This window comes from Manis javanica, chromosome 3 (assembly GCF_040802235.1).
Source record: "Manis javanica isolate MJ-LG chromosome 3, MJ_LKY, whole genome shotgun sequence".
In the NCBI taxonomy this organism is placed as follows: domain Eukaryota; kingdom Metazoa; phylum Chordata; class Mammalia; order Pholidota; family Manidae; genus Manis; species Manis javanica.
Window position 1 is genome coordinate 45,820,149 of NC_133158.1, and position 21,443 is coordinate 45,841,591.

At 44.3% G+C, this 21,443-nt stretch overlaps 1 protein-coding gene across 5 annotated transcripts in view; it reads left to right on the forward strand.

The window, feature by feature from the left end:
- Window positions 1-21,443, forward strand: part of ERG (ETS transcription factor ERG) — a 253,124-nt gene that overhangs the window by 215,298 nt on the left and 16,383 nt on the right. For 3 of the 5 annotated variants that reach the window (XM_073231342.1, XM_073231343.1, XM_017645144.3), the window contains 3 exons: window positions 15,600-15,803; window positions 16,584-16,664; window positions 18,550-18,621. In XM_073231342.1, the coding sequence (XP_073087443.1) occupies window positions 15,600-15,803; window positions 16,584-16,664; window positions 18,550-18,621 (357 nt within the window). The remainder of the gene's footprint in view (window positions 1-15,599; window positions 15,804-16,583; window positions 16,665-18,549; window positions 18,622-21,443) is intronic. The other 2 variants (XM_073231344.1, XM_073231345.1) reach the window with 2 other exon arrangements.

A 21,443-nucleotide genomic window follows, 5' to 3' on the forward strand; every position in this document is an offset into this window, starting at 1 on the left:
AATGTATTCCCTGATTAGTCACCAGGAAAATGGACAAGTTATGAGTAAAGCACTCAACCTGTAGGGCCGCCAGACATTTCTGGGAAACCCAGCTTATGTCTGTTGTCCTGGAAAAATTGTTGACTGTGTCTTTCCTTCTCCAATGTACTAGTTAGGCAGTAAGTCACACCTATATTTTGTATCTATTATCTACCTATCTGTCTGTGTTATCTGTCATCCACCTTCTACCTACCTGTCTCTCTGTTTGGTGTGCTCACCTGTGTGTCTAGGTCTACATCTCATGGGTTGGGCTGTGTCTTACATGGTTCCAGATCAAAGTGTCATTCAATGAAACCCATCTTAATAAGAGAGGCCTAAGATATGTGACCTAGTTACATGGCCCTTTGTTGGCTCTACTTAATCTGGAGGCTGACTGGAAAATGTTTCCCCAAGTGTGATTAGACCCAATTGTATCAGGATTACCTGGGAGACCTATGATTTAAAAATGCATGTTCCCTAATTTTCTTAATCTGGTGTAGGGTTGAGGAGTCTACTTTGTTAACACACTCTTTGGGTGATTTTCATGCATAACAAGGCTTGAACAGCTCTAATCTGGGTAGAGGACTAAATAAATTTGACTTTAATGCACCTTAATTATTTTTAGTAAAGGCATGATATGTCAGTTTTAGAAGAGGGAGTGGGCAGAAAGGAAGAACAGAAAACAACTAACAGTTTCACACTGATGCTCCAAAAACTGGAAGAAAAAAAAAGTAGAATCATGTAGGAAGGAACTTTTGTCATTGGTTGACACAGTAGAATCTGTGAAGTCCACAAGTCAGGGCATACACAGGGAAACACAGGGCTGTTAAAGGCACGAGATACAGTGTGAAAGTCCAGGCAGCCCCCGTCAGCTCCATTCTGACAAGTTGTATCAATTCAAGGCTTATACGCATTCTACTCTGTTTCTATCAACTGCCAAGAAACTTGGACACAATGCAGGCATCTGACTTACAGGTGCTTCCAGTTCTGCATCTCCAGAGCTGTGAACATAAATCAGTGTTTGGAAACAACAGGTCTCCATTGCACAGTGGGACGAATACGTTCTAGAGCATGTAGGTTTCATGAGGCCTCCTGAAGCCTCTGCCATCAGAGACACCGTCTTTCCACGTGCCACTGTGCCCCTGGCAGTCACTGTTACTTCGAGGTATTGACAGCATACTTGGCGATGTGCTAACCATGGGGGCTAACAAAGAGGAAGGCCCAGTTTCCATCCACTTTTCTTGAAAGTTACATAATGCTGACCAAATGCAATAGGACCTCTGGTTTTAGCAGCTTACATCATTTTGAAAGATTTTTCTTTTTCTCGTTTTTATTCCCTAAAATGGGTACTAGAGTGTTGGGCTTTTCAAGCATTTCCACTGTCATTTTCTAAATATCCACCTGGAGCACACACACTCATGGTAATCAGAAGTCTCTGAGATAAGGAGTCACCTACTCATCTCTTCACTGGTGCACACTTTTCATTCTTTCATTGATTTCCTGGGCACTGACAGTGCTCCAGCCACCATGAGTAAAAATCACTCTGACGTGATTTTAAAACCCCTTTTCTTGGCCCCTAAGTGCTGTGGCTGGAACTCCTTGTAGGGTGTCTTACTCAGGTCCTCCATGCTGGGGAACGTCTCTCCTGGGGTTCCTGAGGTAGTCATGAGGACTTGCTCTCATACGAGTCACAGAGGAAATGACCAGAGTCTGTCAGAAGCAGATAAGGCCCATCGGTGTGAAGTAAGTAGCTCACGGCAGGACAGCATGGGATTGAGAGCTCAAAGGAGTTATTCAGACACATGCTTCAAAACATCTGAGGACCGAGATGAATATGAACATGACCGGTCCAGAAAGCTCCCTTTGTCCTCCCATGAAACGATTCCTGAATCCCTTTGACGCCTCACCCGTTTTCCTCTTCCGTGTCCTCCCACCCGTCACAGCGCTCTCCTCTGCGCAGTGTCTTCGTCCACGCTATTCCCTCGATGGAGTGCCCATCCTCCTTTCTCTGCTAGCAAATCCTTTTCATTCTTCAAGGCATCTTTCAAATCCCACCCTGTCTAGGAAGCCATCCTCGATCTTTTGGCAAGTTAGCTATTTCTCTTACAACATTTTATGAATTCTTTTACTACCACACTTTATTTTGATTCAGATTATATTCTTTAACACATCTATATTCTTACTTCAATATGGATATGCCATTCAATTCCACCAAGGATTTGAGATGCCTTGTGATCTAAAGTACTGATAAACACGTGAACCAAACTACTGATTAGATAGAAGCTCTAGGGATCAGCACCAAGGTGAAAAATGTAAATGGAAAACCAAGAGCATGTGAAGGAAGCACGTAGCCATTTTGACCACCACAAAGTTGGCTGCGATGCTGTAGCTAAGCTTCCAGAAAGGCTCTGAGCTTCCTGGCAGCCAAAATAGTCATTGGGAGAAATAATACCTGCTTTCAAAAAGAAGTTTCCCAGGGAAGGCAGTGTGTTTCCTAGTCAGACTCCTAAAGGCAGGAGTTCTGATGTTCTCTGTTTGGGGTCCAGTGAGGCTGTACCTGTGGCCTCCTTCCTGGCACAGTTGCTGCACCACGTTTCTCCAGCCCTCCTCTCGGGCCATCCTCCTTGAGCACACTGCCTTACGTGAGAGACCAGCTCAGCACAGCCCAGGACAATATGCCCAGCGTGAGTCTCTGCTGCTTCGGCTTTTTGTAAAGTCAGGCTTCTGAGTTTGCATAGTGGCCGGAGGCTCACGCAGCTGTGACATGATCCTTCCTAAATACGGCACCTGTAGGCTGGCCTTTGAATACAGAGAATAACAAGTCCTGGAAGAATATATTCCCTGACCAAGTGCAGATGGCCAACATATTATGCCTTAATCTTATTAGAGTTAGTTATCTGTACGCCAGTCTGTTCTCTTAGGTCGTAATCTCTGTGAGTTGCTGATCATGGCTTTTGCATTCTCAATTGCCAGACCAAGCAGCCAGTTTGTAGCCTGTGTACAGCGGTTATTAAATGTACATTTAATGAGCTAATGGTAATCTGGATTTAGTTAGTAAGAGTACAGAATCATAGGAGTTGGTGTTGCAAGATTCTTGATTTTAGTTCAACCTTATATTAGATATGGTTCTTCAAAGAAACAGCAAATCCCTCTCTCTCTCTCTGTGTGTATATATATATATACAGAGAGAGATATGTTTGATAAATATATATATAAAGAGATATATATATATTTGATATATATAGAGATATATATATCTATAAATACATATAGAGAGATAAATATATATACACCGATATATAAGTTTAACAAATATATATAAAATATATAATATGTACATAAATATAAATAATAAAAATATATAAATATAATGAGATTTTATTATGAGGAATTGGCTCATGTGATTATCCCTCAACCCACAATCTGCCATCTGCAAACTGGAGACTCAGGGGAGCCAATACTGCAGATCTCGGTCCCAGCCTGAAGGCGTGAAGACTGGAGAACGAAGGCAGGCGATGGAAGTCCCAGCTCAGCGGTCAGCCAGAGAGAGCCAGTCTTCCCTCCCTCCACCCTTTTGTCCCATTCAGGCCCCCAGGGGATTGGATGCAGCCGCCCATACAGGGGAGGGCACTCTGCGTTACTCTGCTCTCCAGCTCAAATACTAGTGTCTTCTGGGAACACCCTCACAGACACACTCAGAAATAATATTTAGCTAAATATCTGGGCGTCCTGTGATCTGACTCAAGTTGACACTTCTCGGGACACATGCGCAGGTGGGTAAATGCAGAGCCAATCCCCAGCCTCTGCTCATTTATTCTTAAAGAGCTTGTTGGTAAGGCTACACATTTCTTCATTTTACTTTGTCACGTCACCAAACACCTCAAGGATCTCTTCCACTATGTCTACATTATGGGATGTGTTTCTGTAAGTTTCTGTTTAAATTCTTTGTATGCTCAGTCCAGCAGCTAAATAAACCAGACCAAAACTCAAATCCTAAAGTCAAAGTTAACTATAATTTTAGAAGATGAGCAGCTGAACAGTGATTGAGAAAACTTCTGCTGGGTTATGTGTGTGACTGAAATCATAAAGACAAATGGTGGCAGTAACCATCTATTGGGTGCACACGATTGCCAGGTGCTTGGCCATGCACTGTGTGAAAAAGTTATCATCTTGTTTAAATTCCACTACAACCCTGTAGTACAGGCGCTGTTTATTATTCTCACCTTGCAGATAAAGAAGCTGAAACTAGAGAAACAGTAAGATAGTTGCCCAGATGTCTCAGCCAATAATGCAGAGTGCCAGGATTCTAACCCAATCCTGTCTGACTCCAGAGTGTGAGTTCTTACTCACAAACCACACTGTCAAACATGCCTGGAAAGAACACAAGGAAATGGGATGATGGAATAAGTTTGCTAAATGGTGGCTAAGATTCTGAAATGGCTGTTCCAAAGGAGACTTAAGTGAGGAAGGCAGAGGTGGAAGACTGTTGCTTGGCACTTAACCGTTACCTTTCCATGATGGTAATGAAAACTGAGGAGAATAGAATTGAACATGGTTTAGATTTAGCATGAGTGTCTGGGGTGTTAATAAATGTAGAAAAAGATTTTTTAAGACAGATGATGATTCTGGTTTGGTGCATTCTGTGTTTGAGATAACCCTGGGATGCCCACAGGCATTCTAGTGAACCTGTGTGGAGCTTAGAGATAAAGAGACCTTTATCAGAGGTCACCACACTTCAGTTCTCAGCTCTGCATTTTCTAGCTCTGAAATCTGGGAAATCACATAATCTCACTGTTCCTGAGTTTTCTTGCCACTAAAATATGGGTGGTAGTTATGCCCATTTTATGTGGTGCTCTGTACATTAAGTAAGAATACATGTGGAATTTATAAACAGGGCCCGGGATATAGTAATACCTCAAAAATTGCAGCTTTTCTTCTCATATTTGGGTCAGGTGTTTGGGAGGGAGCCCTAGACTCAAGAGATAGACTGGCAAGACGTAAGCATGTTTTTAGACTGTCTTGTGTCCCTGAAATATACTCTGAAATTGAGTGTTTTCAGATACTCTCAGGTCAAGATGAGGTCATGAGGGTGGGTCTAATAAAATGACTGGTATCTTTATAAAAGGGGGAAATTTGGACACAGACACACACACAGGGAAGATTCTGGGACACCCCAGGGAGAAGGCCATGTGAAGGTGGAGGCAGAGGGGGCCAATGCAGCCACAAGCCCAGGAGCACCGGAGCCTGCTGGCCACTGCAGGAAGCTGGGAGAGGCAAGGACGGGTCGACCCAGAGTCCCAGAGGGAGCACAGCCCCGCTGTCACCTTGATTTTAGACTTCTAACCTTCACAACTGTGAGGCAATAAGTTTCTGTCATTTTAAGTGACTTAGTTCCTGGTACTCTGTTATGGCAACCCTCGGAAACTGATAGAGAAGCCTGTTATAGTTGGAAAGTCCATGGGTATCTGTGGAGTAAGGAGAGCAGAGGCCCAGGGATAAAGGTCCAGGGATTCCCAGCATCTAAGAGGGACAAAAAAAAAAACCCAGGAGGGAGAAGCTTTTAAGTGGAATAAGACATTCCATTTCTACAGCATGATGAACATAAGCAGTGTTGTCATGGAATAACTAAGGGGGGGGGGAAAAATGAAGAAAACCAAAATCCAAGCACTAGATAATCTTCTCAGAAGAGTTGAGAATGGCTCCATCCAGTGAAGTATTTTGGATGTCTAAATGTCAGAGATATATTTAGCAGCCAACAAAAATAATTTAGTCATGGATTTCTTGAATAAAATACATAATGGAATTGTTGATTCTCAAGCAAGTTGATGATAGATATGCTGTCTTACAGGGTTGGGTTCCTTCATAGCATATCGCACAATTCATATGTATAATTAAATATTTGACAATTGGCTAATCAATACATGAATGAAATAGAGCATAGCACAAGTTAGGTTGATGGTGAAATTGAAAATAGAGTTTTAAAGTTGGTAGATAAAAAATGTGCAGTCAGAGCATCTTACGCTGATGGATGGTGACTGTAATGGGGTTTGTGGGGGGGACTTGGTGAAGGGGGGAGCCTAGTAAACATAATGTTCTTCATGTAATTGTAGATTAATGATACCAAAAAAATGTGCAGTCAGGACTCTTAGTTCTAGTAAAATATTGAACATAGAAGACATTCCTCTTGCAGAGCTCATGGAAACACTGTATAGAATCTAATATCCTTTTAAATGCACAACTGAAATGGGAAGACAGTCAAAGAATTCCTTAGGGACTAAAAACAGGTAGGGAATAGAGGACAGAGCAGCCCATCCTCATGTTGTCATCTGATTTTCTTGGGAGGCATGGATAGTGTGGGGTACCACTGTTTATAATTTGGGTTTTAAAGGTTAGGTAGGGGCAGGAGATGCGTCTTGGACTTGAACAAAGCAGGGAGTTGGACCTGATCCCTTGCATCCCCCTATGCACACATGTACACATCTGTGTGTTTCACCAACCCCCAGGCTGAGAAACTACCCATTTATAAGTGGTCATGGGCTAGCGATAACCTGGGAAACCCGGCAGAAGTGAATACAAAATCTCCCTGGATGGTCTTATCTTCAATCCAAGCTTTACAGAATTCCTGCAGATAAAGACCTTTTGCGGATGACTTTGTAACCCCAGATTACAAAAACAGGAAGAAACACGTATCTCACCAAGATCCAGCAGAAACAACAGACAACATGATTAAACCCCCAAAAATGTTTAAAATAGATTTTAAAACGATTAAATACATAAAAGCAGGAACCAAAAAAGAGAGGAACAAGACATTATAGAAAAGAACAGATAACTCTGAAGAAGTAATAGAACTCTTAGAAATACAATAAAAGATTCAAACCTCAGTATCACAAAGTATCAGAAACTCAGGTGATTTGAAAATAAAGCAGTAAATTAAAGAAAGTAGACCTGAGATTGTTCTGAGTGCAGCATGATGTAAGTCCTGGGAGAGGAAACCCCGGGGCAAAATACCTCTAAAAACCGAAATCAGTCAAAGGGAGAAATAAAGTTTAAAATCCATTTATTGCTTACAAACTGCAGTCTGGGGCCTTCCCTTTTTCCTGCTCTGAGAGAAGCAAAAACTAGCACCACCCCTCACCTCTCAGGTACAGATAAGCCCTCCTTGCCCAGGTAATTACCCATTGATATGGAAATGAATTCTCTCCACCCCTGAGGAATGATGCAAATGCACTAAAGCCATACTTCTCTCCACCTCTGAACACCTGTTGATATGCAGATGTACTAAAGCCAGGTGAGATATTCTGGAAATATTACAATTTTACCCACACACAGTTACAAAGACATGGCACATACACAAAAAAGTTCAAGAGTTGGGAAGGACTCCTAATAATGTCCTACATGGATCTAATAGAAGTTCCAGGAAGGAGGAAATAAAGAGGAAAGAAGAGATGAAATATTTGAAGAGAAAAAAGCTAACTTCTGCAAATCTGAGGAACAAGACCATTTTCCCAATACAGGAAGCACAAGTCACAGAATGATAAATAAGTGCACACTAATAACGTTTTGGGGACACTGCAGAACACCAAAGACAAGGTGCGTTAAGGCAACTAGAGAAAACAGACAGACTATCTGAGAACCAGACTTCTCAACAACAAAGCTGGCACAGAGGGCAGTAGAAGAAAATCTCCAGTGAGCTGGGAGAAATAGACAAAATTCTAATCAGCTTCTGGGCTCATAACCATTTTTTTTTCCTGCCACAGACCCCTTTAGTAGCTTGGTGAAGCCAATGGATCCTTTAGAATAATTCCTTTGAATGAATAAAGTAAACTTCAGAGGAATACAAAGGAAACAAATTACATGAAAAGTACATTCTACTCTTATGTAAATTGAAGGTAAAATAAAGATACTTTCAAAGAAAGGGTAAGAAGTTGTTGCTCACTGACCCTCATTTCAGGAAATCACAAAAGATTTAGTAAAGAAAGAAAACATATCCTAGAACAAAGGAGTGGGTTAAAAAGGAAATAGGAGCGAGGAAATTGGTTAATATAAGAGTAGATATAAAGGGAAATGGCTATAAAATGACAACCCCAGCCCCTTAAACAGGGAGTACAACAATATGGTAGAATAGAGATTTGGACAACATTATCATACAAGATTAGGAATTAAAGGCTGGAGTTAAGATTTCTAAATTCCTTGCATTTTTGGGGAAAAAGATATATATGGTGATTAAATTTAGCATTTATTTAAAGATTAACAAGTAAAGAAATAGAACTGAAATATTAAACAGCCAAGCCAATAGAGAAAGAAAAAAAAGAATGAATAAAATAGATTAATCCAATAAGACACTTGGAAAGGAAAAATACAGACCAGAAAAAGCAAGGTAAATAGAAAGCACAAAATCAGGTGGAAGAAATCAGACAGACCAGTAACAATATATGTAAGTAGATCAAACAAACTCATCATTAAAAATGGAGAGTGCTAGATTAGATTTTTTAAAAATACTCCAAAATCAGTTATGTAGTTTATAAAAACATCTAACACAGAGAAAAAGTAATAGCAAACAGAGAAAATAAGACATCCTTGTCAAATTCTAATAAAAATAAAGCTGGCAAAAGTGGAAATAGAAAGCAGAAAACATTAACAGAGATTATTGAAGTAATTGCATAATGAAAAAAAGGTTACATTCTTGAGAAATCTATAACATGGTAAACTTATATATACCTAATAGCACAGCCTCAAAATACAGAAAGAACTGTAAGGAGAAATAGACAAACCCACTTTAGTGAGAGATTTTAATTTGCTTTTCTCAGTAATTGATAGACCAATGACATAAAATGACCTGTACATTTCCAATTTTGATCCAATAGTTATTCATATGTTTTATACCTGCACCCCCAAATTAGAGAGTGTGCACTCTTAAGCACTCAAGGAGCATTTGCAGAAATTGGCCATGCAATAAATAGGCCATCAAAAAAGAAGCAGCAGTATAAAAGAAAGTCAGTGTCATATAGACCTCGTTCACTGGCCAAAGTGCAATAGAAGTAAAAATCAGTAATTGTCAAACTGATAAGTGAACCTCATCCCTGAGTTCAGAAGTTAAAGGTTCAGAAGCAGCCTTGAATGTGAACTTGTTACTTGAGATCAAATTTCCATTTGTGGTGGAATGAAGCACAAATGCAGGTCAGTTCTCTGTTGGGTCTGCTTTATAAATGTAAAGTCTGAGGGGAGGAAATGTTAAATCTTATTTTTGCAGGCTTCTCAGTGTCTTGGACAGCAGATTGGCAGACTTGCCCGGGACCTGGTTTTATAAACAAAGACCTCATACAATTGTGATATGGCTTAGAGATACCTTTTATTTTTATTTTTTCTTTACCATGGGCAATTTTTTCTAGCTGGAAGCCAGTATTTTATGTTGATATTGTTCAAGAAAAATGACACTCAGGGCTTGTATTATCACCAGTTCGGCTCTTGTTTAATCTCACTTCTATTCATCCCTCTAGAGGGGTTTCTGAGACAGGATGTTTGCCTGCATGAGTGTTTTGTTTCATGAAGATGCAGTATGTCTTCAGCAATGCAATATCCTTTTGCCTCATTTAAATATCTACTTAGTATTTTCCTGGCAGCAGCGAGCCTTCACTAGGTCAGAATCCTGTTAAGGGAAATGTGAAAATAATTCCAGCCCTCCTCCCATTTACTGCTTGCCCCCCACCCCCAGGACTAACAGGGCAACTCCAAAACTCTATGCTTTTATTTATTCTTTAAATCCAATATACTGAAATAGCATTTGAAATGTTTTGGATATTAACCACATAAGCTAAGATACAGGAAACAAAAATTAGAGGTTTCAGAGAAAGATGGCTTTTTTTTCCTTTTTCCCTTGTACCATGGGGGTTTACCATTTTGATGTCTATGAAATGTGGAAGGGTACATAGATTTCAAAACAATTGGACTGGAGGGCTGAAAACAAAACAACTTACCTTTACCGATTCATCTGACAGAAGCACCTCCAAAAGCTTCTTAAAATAAGTAAGTCAGGAGGAAGCTGCCCCTGAAGTAATAGATTGTTTATTTTACTTTAACCGTGTTTGCAATGCAAAATCCAGTATGCAGATGCATTATTTGCAGTATGTGTGCTTTCACATCACTATCTCATTTTCTTTTCTAGTCCACACTTAATTACCCACAGAAAAAGAAAACCAATTTCAGAGAAGGTAACATTTGCCTTTTGTAGATGGTTGAGTCAGAACCCACCTATGGGTATTTTGGCTCCCAGGAACACCTTTTAATATTATCATGAAGTTTGCTGTGCTTGATGTGATTTAAAACATTTTTTGATTCTTCAGACATTTTTGATGGCTCTGAAATGCCTGGCTTATAAAAACCAGCGTTCTTTGCAAGACACTCAAGACGCCCCCTGAGCTGGCCCAACTCCCGCCTGTCTTCATGAGCCTCTGTTCTCCCGCCTTCACCCTCCGCTCCAGATACACCAAATTTCTCCTTTCTGCCTCAACACATCAAGTGTTTCATGCCTCTGTGGGTAAGAAGCTGGACTCAAGCTGTTCCCCAGACTGAAGGGCTGCTCTGCTTCTGTCACCCCATTTCTGTCAAAATCCCCTTTCTTCCTGCAGGCTCACACCAAGCCCTGAAACCCTTCCCCTCTCCTGATTGGGATCCACTGGGACTTTGTACCTCCACGTCCTGCTTAGACAACAGAGTTAATTCTGCCCATGGGTTGTGTTGATGGCTGCCCACCCGCCGCACCCCCACCCCCAGGAGATTCTCGGCATCTCCCTTTGTGACAACCGCCGCCTCTGAATCCCTGTAGTGCTCGTGTGGTTAGTAAATGCTCAGGGACTCTTCCTGGAGTTAAAAGGAGTCCTTCCCCCATGCCCTATGGCAGCCGTTCCCTGGGTCCTGGATGCTCCACGGTGTTTTACAGAGGAGGGAAGCCAGGCTCAGCCCTGAGGTTGGGTGACAGGTTCTGAGCCACACCACTACCTGGAGGCAGAAGGTAGCCACACCTAGACACAGGCCACAGGGGCGCTGTGGCTGTGGCACGGCCCGTGGCCCCTCCCTTTTCCCCTTCACATGCACAGTCGGGCCTCAGGGAAGGAGGTAAGGCCTATCGACTCCTGTGAGCCCCTCTGTGATTCAAGAGAGGACAGAAGAAGGAAGCTTTGGTGACATATCACGGGCCACGAGGAGATCAAGGAGACTCCACTGGGCTCTCTGTGGGGTTCCAGGACGAGCTGGGAGCCAACACACTGCCTTGAACCTTAAACACCACCATCTACAGCTGCGGCGTCCCTGCCTGGCCCAGGTAGCTGGGGCGGAGCTCCGTGGGGGCTCTCGCTGGGGCGGGGACTGGGCCTCCGGTCTTATGATCACTTCCCTGCGCAGAGACTCACTGTAAGTGTGTGCATTGGGGACAGATGCCCGGGTGGGGCGGTGAGTGCCGGTGAGGGCACAAGAACCGGGCAGGTCCTCCAAGCATTGGGTGGTGTGTGGGCCCAGGCCTGAGGTGTTAGTTTAGGAGATGGCAAGCGGTTGTGTGTGGCTGTAGGGGGAAGAGTGGGAATGAGACTGGGGGTACAGTGGGGCTCAGGGAGTTAAGGGCCTTGTGCTTCCTGCTCAGGAGTTTGGACCTGTGCTTTGCAAACTGTTCTCTACTACACCACCTCTGGGGTAGATCCGGAATAGTTGTGCCCCCGGACCGGGGGGAAGAAACAACCTCATTTACTCTATCAAATGGTCATATTTTGTTTTTAACATCCTTTACTTATAAACTTTGAGGGCAGAGGTGTGGAGATCAGATCCCAAAAGAATATAGGAATCCCCCAACGTCATGTAATAATATTCTTCTCAAATGAAGCAAACCCCACTAACAAGCTGTATGAGGAAATGAGATTAAAATTTTACACCCTTGAAAGAAGTTTTATGAAAATGCTTTGACAAAGTCCTTTGTAAGACCTTGTTTTGATTCTGAAACACAGAGAACAAGTTTTTTGATAAGTATCTTTTTAAGTTAGGCATTATAAATTTATTGCAGATAAAGAGAAAATGCAGTTGAGTGCAAAAAGAAAAAAAATGTAAAAATCCCCATTACCTTTCCCCCAGAGACAAGTTGACAGTTTGCTGCATAACCCTCCCAAATTCGTACCCTGGATAGATTTACATTTCTTTGGAAAATATAGTGCAATAATGTTTTCAAATTTTAATCTGCTTGGACATTTTCTCTTATCAATAAATATATTCAACAGGGTCATTTTAGTTTCTAAGTATCACAGAATATTCCAAAATATACTACAACTTAAGTAGCTCTCTTTTTGTTGGACATTTAGGGTGTTCCCAATGTTTTGCTATTGTAAACACTACAAAGAACATCCTTGAAAAGAAAGCATTGCGTACATCCTCTAATAATTTCCTTAGGGTGAATTTCTAGAACTGGAATATTTGGTGCAGAGACTACACTCATATTTTTTAAAGGACATTGAGATGTATTGCCCAGTTGTTCATTGGAAAGGGTCGTAGTGATATACACTTGTGCCAGCAGAACAAGAGAATGGTGGTGTCACAAACCCGAAGAGATACGAACAATCCAGGTGGAGGAATTGCTCTCTGGGGTGTTGGGAATGATTCCTTTCAAGGAAAATCAAATGAGCTGTGACTGCCCTGGCTTAGCAAGGGAAACCAGTGAATGGGCACACAAAAAGGGTGATGGAATGATTAGACTTCTCTTTTTGGCTGTCTCCCTAAGATGTCATGTCGCCATTTTAACATGACCCCAGTGACTTTCAGGAAAATGTTTATGGATTATTTTTAGAATATCTGGTTCCATCATTTAGAGCAGAAAATGCATTCCCAGAATGAACTGATTTCTAGGAAGTAGTTACACCCAAATGTAATCCTTCTACGTTGTTAGGGGCAAACCAAACCAAAAAGAAGGGCTTGGCTAATACCTCGTGGTGGGAGTTATAGGAAATGACTGGAGAAGGGAGGAGGGGGACCTCTGTCTGAGAAGCTTTGTCCTCTTGGCAGAACTGAGGAGACAGAAGGCTTGAATTACGGATCACTAAATATTGCCCTGTCTGTATATTGAAGAATCATGCCATGTCATGAGAAAAAGAAGAAAAAAGACCTTTGAAAACAGCCTTGGTTTTGAACATTTTGTCTCTGAATGCAAAATCCTAACCCAGTGACAGAGGGCCACCTGAACTTCCATGAGAGTCAGACAAAGTTAACCTTCCACATAAACTGTCCAATTCCACCTGATCAAATTATAGGGGAATATGCACACCTTGCTGTCATTGCTGCCACCTGAGGTTTTGTAGATGTTCTGCTCTTTGCATCAGAAGCAGAGTTCCCCTTAGTTTTCAGATTGTATGCCCTGAAGGCTGGTGGAGAGTGAGTGTTAACAGTACTGGTAGAAATCCAGTCCTAACTGGTGGAGTTGGAGATGCACATGCCCTGCGACCCAGCCATTGTACACGCAGGGCCTCACTCTCTGCCAGCACACCCTGAGTTCAGCGTGCGCGCACAGACCGTCTGAGAATCCTGTGAAAACAGGACTCTGATTCAGCAGTCAGGGGTGGTGCCTGAGAGTCTGCATTTCTAATGAGCTCCCAGACAATGGTGCTGTGTTCCAGGACCACCCTCCGAGTAGTGAGGCCCTGGGGGTGATGGTCCGAACTGCAGCTGCACATTAGAAATACCTGAGGGGCTTTTACCGGTCCTGATGCCCTGGCTCCCTTCCACCAGAAGTCAGAATCTCCGGGGGTGAGACCAGGCTTCAGTGGATCTCCATCTTGGTGTGATTCCAGCGTGGGGCCCCGGCTGTGGACCAGCACACATTCCCTCAAACCGGCACCGGGAGAGAGACGCAGGGGTGCTCACCGATAAGCATACTGAGCATATTCATATGGGGGTGCCCAAGGGCTGTTTAAATGGTTGAATATACCAGCATGGATTAATTTGGACAGAGGTTGAACATCCAGTTCTGAGTGCGTCAGGGACCTCTGTGTTCACCTAAAAAATGCAAACAGTATATGTAGGCGGTATGGTAAGAGTATTCAAGTATGTGGCAGGATGACGCATTGGTCAGCTTCAGAAAGTGGCTGCTCCTGGAGTGTCCTGGGGGGAACGTGATGGCAGTGGTTTCTATTGGATCTGAAAGAATTTCTTCCAAATTAAAAATGACATGAAACAGAAAGGAGTGAATGAAAGGAGGAACAGAGGGAGGGAGGGAGGAACAGAAGGGAAAAGAAAGGAAAGAAGAAAGGGGAGGAGGGAGGGCAGAGAACCCTGGAGGTAGGGCCATCTGCTGTTTCTTACAAATACTGCTCTTTACTCTGTGAACTACAGTTGTACCCCATCAGCATGCTACATGCCCCATTCTTCAGTAGCCAGAAACATTGGTAAGACCAAACAAGGTTCTAAAACAATTAGATAAAAAGTGATTCAAAAGTGTGATGCATTCCTGTGCCTGACTTTTTCACCTGCTATGTGATCAGAGCATGTGGCTCGCCTGACCTCCAAGGGCCTGTCCAGAGAACCCGGGTCAGGGCTCTCCTCATCCACGTAAAACAGCCACAGAAAGCAGACGCAGCCTCCGAGGTGGCAGCCAGTTGAGAGTTGCTGGGATTAGAAGTCCGGGCTCCTGTGCGCTGCCCCTGAGTCTGTCAGTGCCAGGGGACCCGAGGGAGGAGCCCCATCTGACCACCCTGACTCCCCTCCCCCAGGCTGCCTGCATGGGGTGGTCCTGGCTTGTGTTCTGCTGGCTGTGGCCTGCTCCCGTCCCTGGGGCCCCACCCTCATGGTCGCGCCTGGGTCCCCTCGCATGGTGGCAGTGGAGCGTGACGCCGGCGTCTGCACCCTGCCGGGTGTTTGTGCTCCACAGCTGTGGAATGTGACAGTCACGCAGGCAGCCCTAGCCGCTGCAGGTGCGAGTCAGGTGCCAAACCAAGTTCTGTGCAAGAGAAGCGTGTAACTGACGGTGCTCTGTCAGAAACACAAGCTCAGGGGAAGTGCCTGGGTTTTGGTTCACTTAGTCTTTATTTCCAGTTCTGTGATCTGCATTGTTCAGAATTTTGCACAAGTGCTGTTTTCTTCCCTTCTTTTTTTTGTAGTCTGTGATGAGCATCTCCCTGATACGTGTTGCTAACTCTTATTTCCATACAAAGATATCAGTAGTTTTCCAAGGAAAGAAAGTTTCCTTCTTTTTCCACTTTTAAATGAATAAGTAAAATTGATAATAAGTGAAAAATATGAATAATGTCCCTACAGGAAACTTTAGATATTCTGAGCAACACAGGGGCAGGTGGTGTGTATAATCCTAAACATTTAGAGCAATTCACTTTAAAGACAATGATCTGTGGGTCACTGTGAGTCTTTTGGTGTTACTCTTTCCCCCAAGACATTCTCTTTTGACCACGTACTGATCTGACTTGAGCTGCACTTCTGCGCAAGGAGTGGGGGCTGCCCTGGAGAGCTGGGGCATAGGGGTGGGGTGGGGACCTGCCTGGGGGACGACTGTGTCCTGAATGAGTCTTCAGGAGCTGACCAGTCACGTTTCCATCGCCTTTTAGACCCTACGCTGTGGAGTACAGACCACGTCCGGCAGTGGCTGGAGTGGGCAGTGAAAGAATATGGCCTTCCCGACGTGGACATCTTGCTCTTCCAGAATATCGACGGGAAGGAACTGTGCAAGATGACCAAAGATGACTTCCAGAGGCTCACACCAAGCTACAATGCCGACATCCTGCTCTCCCACCTGCACTACCTCAGAGAGAGTAAGACGCCCCTGGCCACGCCGACCCCTCAGAGGGTCTGGTCCGGTTCATCCACAGTGTCTTTCTGCCCTAAGCCAGCTCCCATTCAGGGTCTGAGAGAGTGAACTGTTAGGAGGCACTGACTAGGTGAATGCGTTTTGAGAAATAGTCAGTTTGTAGGAGAAGCCAAAAGACACCTCAGCCTTCAGCTGCTTCCCCCAGTGCCCCCTCAGCCAAAAAGATCACATGGTAAAGGGAATCAGAGCTTTGTCGGGTCACACAGGGGGAGCCTCACGGTGCCCCAGTGAGATGGAAGCATTAGGAGAGGCCCTACCTGATGGGAACTGTGGGCTTACCTTCCCTGAAACCAAACCCAGCCCCGTTCAGATCGCACCTGAACACAGAATGAGGGGAGCTCTCGGTTCCATGAGGTGTGGCTTGGCCGGGCAGAATGGGAACGCGTGTTGGCAATGAGAGGCATGACCCCACCGTCCGCTGCATGCTTTAATTCAGGCACAAGCATGTTGGAAGGAGATGGAAGTAGTGCAGCAGGGGGTTGGTGTCACTCTGGTGTCAATGCTTTGCCTGGCATCCCAGTCACTGGTTCTTGAATTAAATCTGGGTCCCCTCCTAGGTTTTAACACTCTAACAAGTAGCACGGCCATGGAGAGATTTCCCAGCAGCCCATGATATTAGGATGGGGGACATGTTTTTCTTCTTCCTTTCTTTTTTTTTTTTTTAAGGAAGGTGATTCTCTCTCTTTTTTTTCATTTTGATGTTGCCTTTTGTTTTGTTTTGTAGCTCCTCTTCCACATTTGACTTCAGATGATGTTGATAAAGCCTTACAAAACTCTCCACGGTTAATGCATGCTAGAAACACAGGTAATGCCGGCCCTGTCCTTCCCCGCAGGACAGGTTAGGGGCGCGTCTTCAGGTTGCATGCTCTAACGGTGGGACGTCAGGGTGCCGGAAGACCGGCAGCAGGGCTCTGTGCCAGAGGTAATTCAGGGGCAGCCTTTGGTTTCTGAGTGCTCCCCTGCTCCCTTTAACAAGACAAGGATTTTTTTTAACCAGGAGACATGCGGAATTAGCCTGTAGCCACAGCCTTTGCTCACTTTTGCTGGATTTACAGTCTGCTGCTGTCAGTCCCCAAGTACACACTGTGACAACTGTAGAAACTAGCATGTTTGACAGGAAGGGGCTCTTAGCATTCTCTCCTCCCACCCTTTCCATTTTTAATTCTCCAAGGAATGTTTACTAGGACAAGCAAGAATATTATTTTTTTTGGTAAAGTTTGAGGCCATTTGACTTGTCTTCGGTTTTCTCACACAGACTGGGTACATTTGCAAAAGGCAGTAGGATGGAATGTTGGTGACTTTTGGGGGCTTTTGTTGAAAGGGAAGCTGTGCTATAATTTTGGAGGATATGAAATTAGTTACTAACCAAATGCCTACTCTGCTGTCTCTAACCACTGAGTCTGCATTTTGTTGATTTTTCCAATTTTTTTGCCTGAGACTAGTAGAGTTTAATAATGCTTCATCCTGTCTAACATCTTCCCTTCCCGTCACAAAGAGGCCGTGCGTAGAGGTTGGGCTTTCTTTAGATGAATGAACTCCTGGGTGGCATCCATTGCCTTCTTCCTGATAGAGACAACTAGAGAAGCATGCCCACAGGCTGCTCACCCCACTGTGTCAGCCTGCAGGGACCCTGTGCCCCCACCCAGGCTAGGGAAGAAGCCATCCATCCAGTTCTGGTAAAGCTTAGGTAACCCCGTGTAAGCAAGTGCCCATCTGAAGGTCAGCCCTCCCAGAGAAATCCAGCAGTGTTCCAAATATTTGCCATTTTATTTTAAAATGTATAATGTGAGTGAGTCCAGGTTTGAGCATTGCAGTGAAATGGCTATTTGATCTCGGTCCTCAATATTTAGAACATTGTGCTTTTAATCTAAAGTAAAAAAAAAAAGAAATAAAGCTTGGAGTCGGTAGTATACTTTTTCAACATGCGTGACACACATCAGCCGATTAATGACCTTGTGGCCAGAAATAACAAATAACTTAGACAAAGTAATTTCCCTCCCTTAGGAAACACCTTTGAGCTGCACACATTCTCTGATAATTTGACAGTCTTTAAAAAAAATACAGTGAGTGAACGTTTCAAGAAAGCTCTGACTTTGTTTGTTATTTTAGTTACTGTTAAACGTAGAAGCAACTGAAGAACAGGACAACCAATTCCTAACAGACTGAACTGCAAAAGGGGATTTTTTTTTCAGCTAACAACACAAGTGTTGATTGCGAGAGAGAAAGGGAAGACATGCATTTGAATAGAAATGGGGATTAACTTTTAATAAGATCCATATATTCTTTGGCAAGATATTTATAATTCTTTGGTCCTCTTTTCCAAGGGCTCTGTAAAATGTTTTATGGGTTTTTATGCAATTTAAAAATGAAAACATATACCATAGAATTTTTTTTAATAAGATGAGATTGCTGGAGGGTGGGGACACAGAGGGGTTTCAGCAAGAAGTTGTAAAATTAAAACACATGACACCCGAAAGCAAACGGGGTACTGTAGCCCTTCCTGTCTCCATCCATCAGCGGAATCTGTTTCTGACCCTGTGCCTGTCCCATCCTCCTGAAGACTGGCATGGCAGGTTCAAGGAGGTCCCCTCCCTCTGTGGTCAAAGGGCAGAGTAGCTTTGGCACTGTTGCTGAGACCAACAGCCGCAACCAAAGACCTTCACATGTTTTGTCTTTCCTTTTGTCTGCAGGGGGTGCGGCTTTTATTTTCCCAAATACTTCAGTATATCCCGAAGCTACGCAAAGAATTACAACTAGGCCAGGTACGAAAACACTCCTGTGTGATCTGTTCATTGAGAGACGCCCCAGGAGGTCCTGTGAGATCTGTGGCCTACGTCACATGATTCAGAGCATGCTGATACTGGATCTGATGCGAGTCCTTAACAGTTTTATTCAGCCTCCGTGCATTTGCAGCCTAAGCCCGTTTCACTCAGAGATCACACCACAGGTCCCTGAATTCAAAGTGCATCAGCCCCTTAGCTAGCTGCTCTGGAAGACAGACAGACAAAGATGGCATCCCAGGTGCCTGGCAGTAAGGAATCTTTATGCTTTTGAGTTAATTGAAGGACGTAAGTGTAATCCTCCCTTCCTGGGGTGACCAGCGCAAAGCAAGAACAACCGCATAACACTTGTGACCTGCTCCCAGCCTGTCACAGAGGTGCAGAGCAGAGCACGTAATAGATAATATTTACATGTGACTCTCACTTTATGTCTTTCCTGACAATTTCATTAGGCAATTGATTTATATGTCATTCATGAAAAAAAATATTGTCAAGTGCCTATTAGTGCCAAATACAATGTTAGATTCTGGAAATGTAAAAATGCACCAGATGTCGGAAGGCTTCTTGTCTTCAGAAGGCTGGCCTGTTCATCCTGTGGGAATCCCTGGAGTGTCTGTGTGTGCCAGCCACAGAGGGTACGGTGGGAGCAAGCCCCCAGGACGTGAAAATGTTTCTCCACAAGGTCTAGACATTCCAGTAGAACCAGCTAGAGCCAGAGACAGACTCACATGCATAAATAGTTCCTCTTAAAGGCTGGCAACCTAGAGCCAGAGAGGCATGTGCGTGTGAATGTTGAACTTAAGTCACTGACTTTGCAGGAGAGGCACCACCTTGAACAATAGGGGCTGTAGGAATTCCAAGGATTCACCCCTCCATGGAATGGAGAAGGAAGCTTTCAGGGGAAGAGCCACTGCCAGAGGAGGGCTGGGTGCTTCCAGGTGGGGAAGCAGGGGGAAGGCTCTCAGACCAGGGGCAGCCTGGCTCAGACGTCTGTCCTGTCCTTGGGACTACTGCAGCCCCATCATGGATCTAGAACTCACATCTTAGACTCAGGCGATCGCCGGTTGACCTCTAGCCTATGTCCTGGCCACACAAGTCTCAGTCTGAACTGGTCCCAGGTACTAAGTGTGGCACTGCTGGTTTTTCCTAGTTGAGAAAGGCTGGAGGCCGTGTGCCAGCCAGCACATGTGAAGAAGCTTCTTGGAGTTTCACCCCGACATGGCCTTGGTGCTGCTGCAGTGACTTGAGGCTGGACATGTTCTGTTCTCTAAACTCAGAGAAAAGGAAGCCTGGCGGACAGGCTTCATCAGAGTGCTTAGCTACCCCTGTCATGTTAAAGATCTCACAGGCCGTTTAATCATGGGCAAGAGCCAGGGTCTAGAGGAAACCAAACTGGCCCTAAAGAAACCCACATGTGTATTGAAAATGGAAAACAGAAATGCCAACTTTACTCTAGCTTTAGAGATTTCTGAGTTTATCCCTAGTAAATGTGTCCCTGGGAAAGCAGAGGAAGTGTAGGAAAATCACAATGAGTTTGTGAGATCTCAATGACGTTTTCAGCCATATTTAGAGAAAGAGAAGCTGTCTCTAAAACATTTGGCCAGCATTTGTTCGTTTGTTTGAAGCTATCTCACAGATGCCTCTGACCGAGTTGTGAAAGCCAGGGATTGTGAGCTAGTGTTGGAGTTGTGTCAAAAGATGACAGCATTGGCCAGATCAGGTGGTACAGCCCAGCGGTCAGACCAGCCAGCCGGCTGCTGGTCGCTACATAGAGAGAACAATGGATCCTGGAACGACTATGTCTTTTTCATATTTTAGGACATGCTGGGTTTGGAAGATAAGGCCCATCCACCTGTGTGGAGGGGGAGTGCCTGGGAGGGACACCCTCCTGTGCTTAGGCCGAGTTAAGAGACGGGTCAAACTCAGAGGTCCCTGGCGTGGCTCTGATGGTGCTCTTCCTCAGGCCCGTTATTTGAACATGATTTGGGATAGATCACACTTCCATATGTCCATCACCAGTAAAGCATGTTCCTGAGACTTAATTTGTATCAGTAATCCCTGTTCTGAAGACTACTACTATGATGGTGAAGGAGATACATATGTCAGTATCTGAGCCATGAAGAATTTAAGTCAGACTGAACAAGCCAGAGGACTCTTTGCTGTAAGCCAGATTTAGGAATTTGACCTTGGAAAAAAGAATTATTTATATGCCTTGAGCGGACCAGTGACCAACTTTGAAGGCCTGTAATGGTGCAAATAGAGAACTCTGGGATGGCTGTGGGTGCTACGAAGCTGATTCCTGGGAATCAGTGCCCTGTGGTCAGCAGACATCTGATTGCTTTCAGAAGAGGTCGTTGTTGACTCTTCTTGGGAAAGGTCCTTGGTCCCTGGGGATAGAGACAGAGCTCCTTTGCCCTGCACACGTGGTGTGTCATGATCCTCATGCCACCCCTTTTCTCTAAGCCCACATCCAGGAGAGCAGAGCCCGCCTTCCCCATGCGTGTCATCCTGCCGAGCCCTGTGTCCCAGTGATCCTTTCCTTTCTGCCCCAAGTAAACCCATCCCTGGGCTCCTGCCCTTAAATACCTTTTCTTCTTTTTGTGGCTAAACTTCCCCAGGCATCATTTATCCTGACCGCTCACCCTGTCAAGCTGCTGTCATTTCAAATGTAGCTCACAATTGACCGAGACTGTTGAGTGACCTGACAGAGTGCCACAGAAAGGTCATTCTATTCCTTTGTCCCTGCCTCATCCCCATCCTTTCAAATTTTCCTGATTTAAAAGGCACCCTCTTTTGTGATCCTG